At 41.8% G+C, this 11,599-nt stretch overlaps 1 protein-coding gene across 1 annotated transcript in view; it reads left to right on the forward strand.

The window, feature by feature from the left end:
• The window catches only part of LOC101847603 (cubilin), a gene marked incomplete at its 3' end in the record, with an annotated part of 77,567 nt that overhangs the window by 58,718 nt on the left and 7,250 nt on the right, over positions 1 to 11,599 (forward strand). The window contains 8 exon segments of the mRNA XM_013086594.2: positions 453 to 551; positions 1,662 to 1,786; positions 3,263 to 3,357; positions 4,092 to 4,204; positions 7,345 to 7,452; positions 8,508 to 8,667; positions 9,682 to 9,755; positions 11,322 to 11,537. Coding sequence (XP_012942048.1) covers positions 453 to 551; positions 1,662 to 1,786; positions 3,263 to 3,357; positions 4,092 to 4,204; positions 7,345 to 7,452; positions 8,508 to 8,667; positions 9,682 to 9,755; positions 11,322 to 11,537 — 990 coding nt within the window.

Raw genomic sequence — 11,599 nt, forward strand, 5'->3', positions numbered from 1 at the left:
CCCCCACCCTTCCCAGAACCTCCCTCATCCTCACTCATACTGACTGTTTAGTGTAAGACTCTGCCATATTGCATTTTAAAAAGTGACCAATGTTGGAGTTTGTCACTGAGAATCAATATACACTCACATGCACACTGACACTTGTAAGCACACACCCTTATGTATAATGTATATGATTGTGTCATCCACATTGTCCCAGCCTACCTCTTTACTTCCCCTAAGCCCTCTCTCTCTTTTTTTTTGTGTGGGTGGTTGGCGGGTACTCTGGTGTGGTTTGCTTCTTCTTTCCTATCAAACATCTATTGTCCTTATCTCCCCTCCTTTTTTATTTTTGTAACACCTCTAATCTTCTGGCGCTCATATGACCTTATGCAGTTGCGAGCGCCTTAAAACCTCTACTAAAACAAAACATTTTTTTTGGTCCCACCATTCACCCTCTTTTCTTCCCTCAGGCTACCTGGTGCTGAGCTCTCAGTCTGAGCTAAGCCTTCGCCTGTCCCTGAGCAGTGTGCAGATGGAACGCAAAATGTCCCTGGTCTTCACGCCTCTGGGTGAGCTGTTCTTCCAATGGCCCTCTGCTAGAAGAAATCATGTCTTTATGTAGGAAGTGTTGTTTTTAGCTCCTCGCTTTCTACGTGCTTTCCAGTGGTCCCGAATTCCCTGGGACTGTCCCAAATTCAACTTGGGAATTATAGAGCCTTCTCACGTACACTACACCAAAACCAGTCTCCACTTGATGTAATTTTGTTTTTTGTTACATAATCTGATGTTTTAACATGTCCCTGATTGGGCTTTGAAAATGTTGGCGAGCTTATTCTTATAGGAAGATCTCCTAGCCAACATACCTTGAAAGTGGTGGTAATAAACTGTACTATCCTTGCAATGACATACTATTTAAGACGTCTGTTGATAGTTGAGAATATTCATTGTGCACAGACACGTAACGTGTCTGCCCTGTTCATCTTTTTGCATGCGCACACCCCCCTCCCCTCAATTCCATACAGTTAATTACTCTTCTTTTAGAGGTGCAAAATTAAATGTTCTTAACTTCACTGGTTTATACAAAAAATAGAAGTAAAGATTATTGTAATAAAATGTCTGAAAAATAATTAAATCATTTTCATGAATGATGCAGGCTGTGATATCTGTATAAGCACACTTAAATAGCAGTGGACACGTTTCTTTGGGAGTGGTGTAGCTTGAGTAGACTCTTTGGAATGCACTTTTAAAGATGTTAAAAATGGTATCGTCACTGACAAACTTTGGTAAGAAATTTCTTAGATGGCCTGATAGTAACTTTTACTTCTTACAGAGATTCAAATTTTTCATTAACTCCCTCCATTTTTTTCTTTTGAAAATTTCAAGGATGTTTTGAAGCATTTATTATCGAAATATTTTTTCTTTATTTTCTTTAAAACTTATAAACACTAATGAGTTATATCGTTTCTATATGATTAAATTACTAACTCAACTGACTAATGCAACTTTTAGTGATACATGTATCATTTAAAAGAAACAAATGGGTTGAAAAAAGAGATTATGTATCAAATTACGTGAAGCCAAAATTTTCCTTTTCTGATTTTCTGTCAAAGAAATATTTTTTAATGACAATTTTGTTTTCATGGGTGTATGTGTTACCATATTCTTCCCTCAATCCCCAGCCCAGGGTGGTCGGCTGGTCGGGAGTGGACAGCTCCATGCGGGCGAGGACAAGCCTGGAACGGATGACAACGCAGTGGACACAGTCACCACCTACTTCCAGCTGCTAGCTGACTCAGGGAAACAGGTCAGTGTCCAGATAAAGAGACAGATGATGTGGAGAAAATAATAAAATAATAATAATAAATAGCATTTGTATAGCGCACATACCCGCTTGACACCAAACTCTGTGCCCTTTACTCTATATTACCCAAGCAGACCATAGAACACTCAGAAACATTCTCAGATTCCCAGGATGCATACAGTGCAAGCAGCTGATTTAGCGCTCAAACATTAACAAACTGACAAAATCTTTCACTGTCTATAGCTGGGTACCCATTCCCAGTAGGTGAAGTGAGGAAAAATCTTGTAAAGTGTCTTTCCCAAGGACAACGTTGGACCCCTGACTGGATTGAAACCCATGACCTTATGGTTGTGAGTCTGAGAGCCTAACCACTAGGCCACCGAATGTTACTTTTTTGTGTAGTGTGCTACAGAAGGTACAGAAAGGGATGCTGTTTGTGGACTGGAAGGCTATGATTAGGGAGAGCAGCCTGGAAAGAGTGGCCTGGATCTTCTGCCCGGGCCACGCAGTGGTAACCGGCAACGAGAGAGCAGACAAGCTGGCTGGAGGAGCAAAAGTGGGAGGGAATTTGACACTGGACCCACCATCCGTCCTAACCGCTGTAAGGGAAAATTTGAGGAAGAATAGGGCGGATAGCGGTTCCCTCAGCCTAGGTAGATTGATGGAGAAGGGAATCCAAAGAGAAGGGAGAAACAGCCGTCTGTGCGGACCAGTCCGACGGATCTCCAACCAGATTATGATGGAGACTGTAAGCAGACAGACTCTGGGATGGATCCTGAAGAGGGAGGGAGAGCAGAAATGGACATGGTCCGACTGTAGTGACCCCGACACTGGACAAGGTGTGACAAGGTGCATGTTACTTTTTTTTTGTTCTTACAGAGGAATGGGAAGTAATACTTGGACGAGCTACTTCCTCTGTGTCTCCCGCCCAGGCAAAGCTTTATCATGTATACTGCTTCAAGATCGTCTGTACAGCCGCAAAAGGCCAACATCACAGAGGAATGTGTTTTTGAGTGCATTTACGTGCTGGATATGTTTACCAAGGCATTTAACAGATAAATGGATGATTGTCCACATCTCCAGGTGGTGGTCATGTACAGGACGTAAGTTAGTTTGTATCCAAGTGGTGAGATGTAAGAAAGCAGCAGGCACATGAAATTCCTCTTGGTTGTCTCGGAATGATGATTTCATCCCTCTCAAACCTCTCAGTGTTTCCCATAAACACACTGAGCATGGTGATAAAACAACTTAATGTTTATGGGGAGTTCAAAAGAGACCATAATCTCAATAGCATCTCCCCTTTATTGCATTCCCAGTTCTATGGGTCTCTGTTAAGTAATCTGTTTTAAATTTGGTACGCCTTGAGATGTCTACCCTCCCCCCCCCCCCCACCTCCCCACACTCCTTTTTTGTTTTTTTGTTGGGAAGAGTTGAATGTTTCTATGGCACTAATTTCTAATGCGGAACAACTATTTTCAGGCCAGCGTGACTCTGCAGACACAACTCACAGGCAACACGACTTTGACCTTCTACAATGGACTTCAGATGGACCAGGAAGTGCTGGCTGTGCTAACGTGAGTAGAGACGATTGTTGCAGGCTGATGTGCCTGTAGAGGTGTGGAAGTTTGCTCCAACTTGGGAGGGAGAGGGGGAGGATGAAGTACTTTTCCTGCAATTACAGAGTTCAGGATGCCTTAGGTCTGTGAATCTTTTTCTTCATTGGGTTTGAGTGGTTGCTTTGATTGACTGTAAATGTGATAAGTTCTCCACAACATAGTTTTAGATAGTCTAGGAGGTGGCTGCGTCACCCATGCCTTTCAGGTCCAACCTGACCCGTGTCTGATACAATACAGCATCCATGTTGAAAGTGCTCCAAAAAAAAAAAAAAGAAGATTCTTGCTATATTGAAATCAAACTCGCGTCTTTTTACGTGAAAGTTGAAAAGTCTTTCCTGGCTCCACCGGCTAAGGTAGTTTCTGCTGTACTTTAGGCATACAATGTCGAAGCTTACTTTGGTGCAGGAGGTAATTTTGTTGAGCAGAAAGTTTTACGTCTTGTCAGAGCAATGGAGCCCACCTTCAGTATGATGTGAATTGTGTTGGTGGGGACATAAAAACACCTACATTGAAAAGAAATAGAAATCTTCTCATCCATTTAACTAGACATGACTTCGAGTTTGAGTTGAAAATCCTCAGCTTTGTTTGGCTGGCTGGTGTGGGGAAAGTTATGAAATGCATCTTCAAACGAGATCAGAGAAAGGCTTTTGTGAACTGCTTGTATTTATATATTATTTTTTCTCTTTGTGTAGAGCGGACAGCCAGGATCTGACGACTGTGGTTGGCGGGCCATCCATGCTGGTGGTGCTGGCAGATTTCCCAGTGAACGGGAACTTCACAGCTGCGTTCACCAGCATCTCCTCAGGTAAGTGTTTTGCACTGTACAGAAATTGTCCTTGCATTTGTCCCTTTTTCTCAGGTCCCCACTGTTGAGGAAAATGGAAGTATAGAAAAATAGAAATGGGGGTGCTTGTTGTTGGTGTTGTTGAATTGTTCATGAGGAGTGGTCTTAAAAGTGGCCAGTGGGTGTTAGGAGGGGGGTGCCATTTTCTTTTCTTTCTTTGTATTCATCTTACTTTCTTCCCTGCACTAATGACCATTATTGTGTCGATGTTCTTCTCTTTACTCAAGCAAGAAGGGTCATATATTGTTAGTATAATATGTCGCTGTATGCTTCCCAGGAATTTGAGATTGTTTCGCAATGCTGTCAAGTCTGCTGGGGTGATAATATAGATGATGATATAGATTGTAAAGTGCATAGAGCTTGCTATTGAACAGGAATTTGCACGATGCAAATGTTATCTATTATTACAAATTAAGCCTAGTCTTGAGAAAACATTTAAAAGTAGTGGAAGTTTTGGAGTACAATAGAGCTATAGTAGCCTCTATTGTTTGATTTATTTGCCTTTTTAAGATGAAATATAGGTGGTTGGAGGGTACCACTGGTAGGTCCTTCTTCTCATTCATTCTTTCTGTCTGTTTTGCTTTTTCCATGAACTATATGTCTGTTATCATGCTAATGTATTTACTGAGATTTAAGTTGGTTGAATTCCCGAAAATAAGATGTATTTCTTTACCTTTATTCATTTTTTTCCCCAGTAGCATTACTTTTGTCTAAGCAAAATGTGAGTGTACAGGTGCTCTGCTTGCAAGGGGCTTTTGATAGTTTAACTGGTATCAAAGTGGGCTATTGTGTGGGTAACCCTGGTTTGAATCTTCAACTTTGGATTGTTTGCTTAATTTTCTAGTTACTTCTCCTACTAAGGTCCTGATAGTGGTGCATATTGTATTCAGAAATAAAGCCTTTAAAATAGCCTTACACTAAGGCATCAATAAGTGCTTTAAGTCTTTTCATCAACCACACAACACAGAAGGAAACTTTCCAGAACAACGGGCGGTTGGCGGGTGCTCTGGTGTGGTTTGCCCTTTCTTTCCTATCAAACATCTATCGCCCTGATCTTTCCAACTTCTTTTTTGTGCTTATTACTCTCTTGTAACACCTCTAATCTTCGGCACTTATATGACCTTACTGTGCTTCCAAGTGCTGTAAAACTCATACTAAAACTAAACTTTCCCGAACTGTCAGGTGGCGATCAGTTGTTTGTTAAAGCATAGAGATCTGTGAAAGGAACGAAATTGCTGCGGCTGAGCAGTGCGGGTTGGCCAGGAAGAATAATGCCAACAGATCTCCCAACTCGCTACCTTAGAATGACAAAGTTCTGTCTGCTCTCTACCCAGTTTTGAGAAATTTGATGTCAAATGTTCGGAGTTTCACATCATGTCTAGCTTTTTGGGATTCAATTTTTTTAAATATCTTGACAACGACTGAATAATCTTAAGATTTTGATAAAGCAATGAGAACATTTGGTTTATGGCCTCATGGTCTTAGTAACTCAAAACAACCAAAAATGTCAGATAGAACTCTGCAATTCTGAGGTGGCGAACGGCTGCCACTGTCTCCTGTTTGCTTTGTGACAAAACAATTCTGAGGTGGCGAACGGCTGCCACTGTCTCCTGTTTGCTTTGTGACAAAACAATTCTGAGGTTGCGAGCGGCTGCCACTGTCTCCTGTTTGCTTTGTGACAAAACAATTCTGAGGTGGCGAGCGGCTGCCACTGTCTCCTGTTTGCTTTGTGACAAAACTTTCGGGGTATGCAATGGCCTGATCCGTCATCTGCACTCTCACCACCAACCCACCCCATCCCCTCACTGCAGGGTGACTAGATGGTTTTCATTACCTCGATGGACAAAAAACAAAAAACTCATGTCTTTTTGTACGTTTTGCTAGTACAGGAGTGTCTTTCTGTACGCCTTTTGACCGTGTGCTGATAAATTGTTGCACAAAAGGATCTAATACCCACTCTGCCATAAGCTGACAAAATGCTCTTTTTTTTTTTCCTCCCAGCAGTTTCGAGAAAAAATGTTTTTCGTCAGAATGTCGGTGTATCGTTTTTAAAAATAGTCATTCCGAAATTTGAATTCTAGTTTATTCAAAAACTAGTCACAGTTTCAATTTGATTTTTTCACACAAGTAAAGCAACTGATCAAGCTTTTGATTTAGCCAATAAAAAATTTTGGTGCCAAAAAGGAAAGAAGCTTTTTGTCAGCTCGCGGCAGCACTGGATGTCAGGAGCAAAGAATAAACCGGTGAGGAAATAGTTAATCCAACCAATCTAGTGTGCGCCTAGATGGACAGAATGACACTGCCTGACCTACTTTAGGAGAATCCCATGACCAGATCTAATTCGATCTAATATGATAGGGTAATATCTTCCTGTGAAGTGTTAAAAGAACAATCTGTAAAGAAAAAGTTAGATCTAATCAAATGAACCTACGAAGTCAGTGTGTGCCTAAGATCCCCCATCTCCATCGGCTGACCTACTTTGTTTAGGAGAATCCCATTTCCAAATGTGATGTGATCATATACTGTGAGGTAAAACCCGTAAAGGGTTTAAAGAACTAACAATCCGTAAAGAAAAATATTTGATCAAATCAATCTAAGAAGTCTGTGTGTGCCTAGGATAGGACCACATCTCCATCAACTGAACTGTGGTAAAGTCCGCTTCCACTGAAATGTGCAGGACCTACCACTGGTTGTTATTCAGTTTATCCAAGTTTCTCTCTCTCTCTCTCTCTCTCTCTCTCTCTCTCTCTCTCTCTCTCTCTCTGTCTCTCCCTCTCTCTGTGGCGTCATAAACGGTCAGCGATGCCGACAGCACGCAGGAACTCAACACTCGCCCGGGGGTCCTTACAAAGTGCATCCAAGTTACAGCAACCTCTCTAATCCAAAATCCAAGTTTTGGGATTAGAGAGGTTGCTCTAATAGAAGAAGAAGAAGAACTAAGGATTTTCTTTTCTTTCAGTTTACCGCGCTGTTTTCAGATTGACCATGTTCAGTTTACTTTGACCCCGCTGTACTTCGTTTGGGAAAATCCTACCTCCAAATCTAATGTGTGTGGACATCCCCCCCCTTCCCCCTCCATACCCTCTTTGTTTCCCCTTCAGGCTGTGACCAACTGGTGACCGGCCTGACTGCTCACCTGGCTTATGTGGCGTCGGACGGTAACCAGACGCAGACGTGCCAGTGGACTTTAGCACCCAAGGCCAGTCAAGGTGAGGGAAATGGCCCATTTTCTTTTTTCTTTTTTTTTTTTTCCCCCCTTTTCAATGTTTTTTCTCCCTCATCCAGCAGTAAGTGACAGTTATTATGTCATTGTGCTTCTCTTCACTCAACACTATAGAAACTTGGGATTTTTGTTTTTTTGGCCCTAATGTGGTGGTGTTGAACATGTTGTTTCTTGTTGTGTCTCTTTTTCTTCAACTTGAATGTTCCTCTCCATGTTACAGCTGGGCTTTCGCCGTTCTGTCCAATGCTATGTGGTGATAAGTGCAGGTTTGCTGCAGTTGTTGTAATGTTTCGTAGAGTGTGATGTCAGTGTTAGATCTTGGGGGGGGGAGAAGTGTGGCTCTATTATCATTAGGGCTGTGCAATGGAACAGGTGATGATTCACAGTCTCAATTGGCTGAGTAAGTAAGTGTTTGTTCAGTGTTTTAAGGCCATTGGGCCCCATTACATAAAGCCTACATTATACAGAAGAGACTACCATGACAACAGCATAAGTCGCATACACATAACAAGATTTTAAATTCATTTTATGTTATTATGTTATTAAATAAAGTTTTCATAATAAAATAGTACAGGTTGTTCACATAACATACCTCTTCTCATTGGTCAAACGTTTCATATTCCGGTCACTAGGGGGAGGGGGGGGTGGTTATATATTTCCTTTGATATGCCTTTCGTATAAATGTGAAATTGGCTAAAATTTGTCAAAAAGCTGCGTCTCCCTTGATCTCCTTCACACCCCCCCCCCTCTCCGTCCCCTTGAGTATCTTTGACTCACCCTTCCCTGTTCCACTTATCCCCCTCCCTCAGGGGGTGCTGTGGTGTGGTTTGCTTCTTCTTTCCTATCAAATGTCTATCGTCCTTATCTCCCCTTCTTCTTTTTTATGTTTGTTACTCTCTTGTAACACCTCTAATCTTCTGGTGCTCATATGACCTTGTGTAGTTGCGAGCGCCGTAAAACATCTACTAAGACTAAAACTAAACCTTTCCTCTGAAAATCTTTGACCCACCCCTCCCTGTTCCTCTCATCCCCCTCCCTCAGGCACCATTGTGTTGGACCTGGATGTGGTCAGCCTAGGACAGGGCGACTCTCTGAACATCTACTCGGGCCTCACAGGGCAGACAGTGCTGGCCGGCTACTCCGCCGTCCCCGCCGTCGGCCCGATGCTGCAGATCTACATCCCGGCACAGACTGGCGCCAGGTCAGGGAGGGAAAGAGGGGGGGTCGTTTTTGTTTGTGTAGTTTATAGTTTGATTTTGTGTAGTTTGTCTTCATTTGGTTGTTTTTAAGGACAAGCGGGCTAACCCAGATTTCAGGGATTTCCAGAAATCTTGACCCACACCAAAAGTGGGCATTTCCCAACGCAACGGAGATGTTTGGTCTTATTGATGTGTGTATATTTGTTTGGTTGTAGAGAAAACTCTCCTTGTCTTTAAAAAAAAAAACTGAGCAAGGGGCAAAAACTTTACCTTTGATTTTCTCAAAACAGCGTTTTCCGGAATAGCCCCCTTGTGCTTAAAAGCAACCATTTATGTTATGTAGTTTGTCTTTGTTTTGGACAGTTTGCCTTTGTGAAGTTTGTCTTTATTTGTGTTGTTTGTCTTTGTGTATTTTAGTTTTATTGAGTTTGTGTAATGACTGTTTTTTTAATGTAGTTGGTTGGCAGGTGCTCTGGTGTGGTTTGCTCCTTCTTTCCTATCTAACATCTATCGTTCTGATCTCTCCTCCTTCTTTTTTATATTTGTTACTCTCTTGTAACACCTCTAATCTTCGGCTCTTATATGACCTTATTGTGTTGCAAGTGCCGTAAAACTCTTTCTACTAAAACTAAACTTCTATTTTTCATCTATATTTTACAGTTTGTTTGATATTTTTATTTTGTGTGACAATTTTTTACAAAATATGTTAAAATTTATTCAAACTTGAGGGGTCCTGTGTGTAAGTTGCACTTATTAAAGATCCCTTGGTGTTCTAAAAATCTATAAGAGTAGGTTTGGCCGCCACCCAGTCAAAATTAAAAATTAATTCCTACCGAACTGAAAAATGACTAATGTGTTCGAGACGCTCATATAACTTAATGCGGTTGCAAGCGCTGTAAAACACTTACCAAAACAAAAACAAAGTTTGAACAAGGAGGCAGGAGTAATTTTCGGAATAGGGCCTGAGGTGGCTTTGAGTTTAAGTTAACTAGATGTTTCTGGCCCTCTTTTTACAGGATTGTCGTCCAGAGAGCTCAGACCTATCACCCAGAGATGAGAGTGGCTGTCCATTATCGAGTTGTGGCACAAGGTGGGTATCTAGGGTCCGCTGGTGGACTGTTTATCTCACTGGGCTCTAGTTTTAAAAAACTGTTGAACCTTCTTGATAATAATAATATGTAACATTTATATAGCGCATTTCCAAAAAAGTAGCTCAATGCGCTTTTCATTGGAGTACCCATTTTCAAAACCATTCTTACTACTTCCTTTCAATATATATTTATGCACACACACACACACACACACACACACACACACACACACACACACACACACACACACACACACACACACACACACAAAGACTATTTTCATCCAGACATAGGCACAGAACGACTATAATAAAAAAAATAACGTTAAAAGCTTATGAAGCAAATGACCACTCCCACTTCTTCCCTCGACTTAAAAAAAAAATTATGTATTAAAAAACCCCCATTAAAATGACACTGTCCAGGACACCCAATTGTCTAACATGCCCTCTTTTTTTCTTGGAAATCAAAGGGTGCCCGTCAGTTTTAACTGTGTATTGGAGACTAGTCTCAGCGCCGCACCCATATTTGAGTTGTTGGTGACGTCTGTAATGTAGTGGTTAGACTCGTAATCGTAAGGTTGCGGGTTCGATTGGGGGTTCGGTCCACAGGTTGATGTTGTGTTCTTGGGAAAGACATTTTACATGAATATTCCTCACCTCGCCCAGGTGGGAATGGGTACCCAGCCATAGACAGCGAAAGATCTTGTCAGTATATTATAGTGTTTTAGCACCTATAAATGTCAGCTTGAACTGTATGCTTTACAGGAAGTTGAGATTGTTTCAGAATGCTGTCAGGTCTGCTAGCGTAATAATATTAAATTGTAAAGCATATAGAGGTTGCTGTTGAGCGGGAATTTGCGCTATAAAAATGCTGTCCTTTATTATTGTGTGTGTGTGTGGGGGGGGGTTGGGCCAAGTTTATGTGCTTGTTTAACTTTGAATAAGTGTACATCTGTTAAATATATATAGATATATATAGATATAGATATATATATACATAGATATAGATATATATATATATATATATATAGATATAGATTGATAGATCAATAGCTAAACCGCTGCTTGAAGTGAAGACCACCTCAGAAATCTGATTCATGCGTAGTAGGCTGTTGAGGTAGTTTTCTGGTCGTAGCAATCTTATCTGTGTCCTTTTTACTTACTTTTCTTGTTGCTATCTTTTTGTGTTTTGAGGAACTTGGAAATCATGAAGAATATAGGAACTGCTACTTTTTCTTTCCTGATCCTTACTAATGTCATTTTCCTCTACTTCTTTTGTATGTTTGTCACTCTCTTGTTACCCGCTATTTCCGACGTGCCTTGATAGTCGAAGCAGACTTTGTGCTGTTGAAGCTGGAGAGGTGAGCAGAATAAGTCTGATTCCCTGTAAAGACTTCTCTGTTGACACCCCACCCCTTAGCGCTCGTATGACCTTATGCAGTTGCGAGCGCCGTAAAACCCTCTACTATTAAGAACAAAACAAAAAAACCTTACTATAACTAAAAAGAGTAAAAAAAGAAAAAGAAAAGCAAATTGTCATTTTTTCTCCCTGGTGTGTGCTGACAGCGTGTGGCGGAGCCCTGGAGGCTGCCACGGGCGTGCTGTCCACCCCCAACTTCCCCAACCAGTACCCGCTGAACGCCGACTGCGTGTGGACCAGGACGGTGGCGGAGGACAGCCTGCTGTTCCTGAGCCTGCAGAGTCTCAGCCTGGCCAGCAACCACAGCCTCAGTGTGGTGGATCAGGAGAACGCCACCTCGGCCACCACGCTTGTGTCTTATGGTGAGGGGAGGAGGAGGAGAGAGGAGGGGGAGGGGAGGAGGAGGAGAGAGGAGGGGATGGGT

The sequence above is a fragment of the Aplysia californica genome, unplaced genomic scaffold, assembly GCF_000002075.1.
Source record: "Aplysia californica isolate F4 #8 unplaced genomic scaffold, AplCal3.0 scaffold00484, whole genome shotgun sequence".
Classification (NCBI taxonomy): domain Eukaryota; kingdom Metazoa; phylum Mollusca; class Gastropoda; order Aplysiida; family Aplysiidae; genus Aplysia; species Aplysia californica.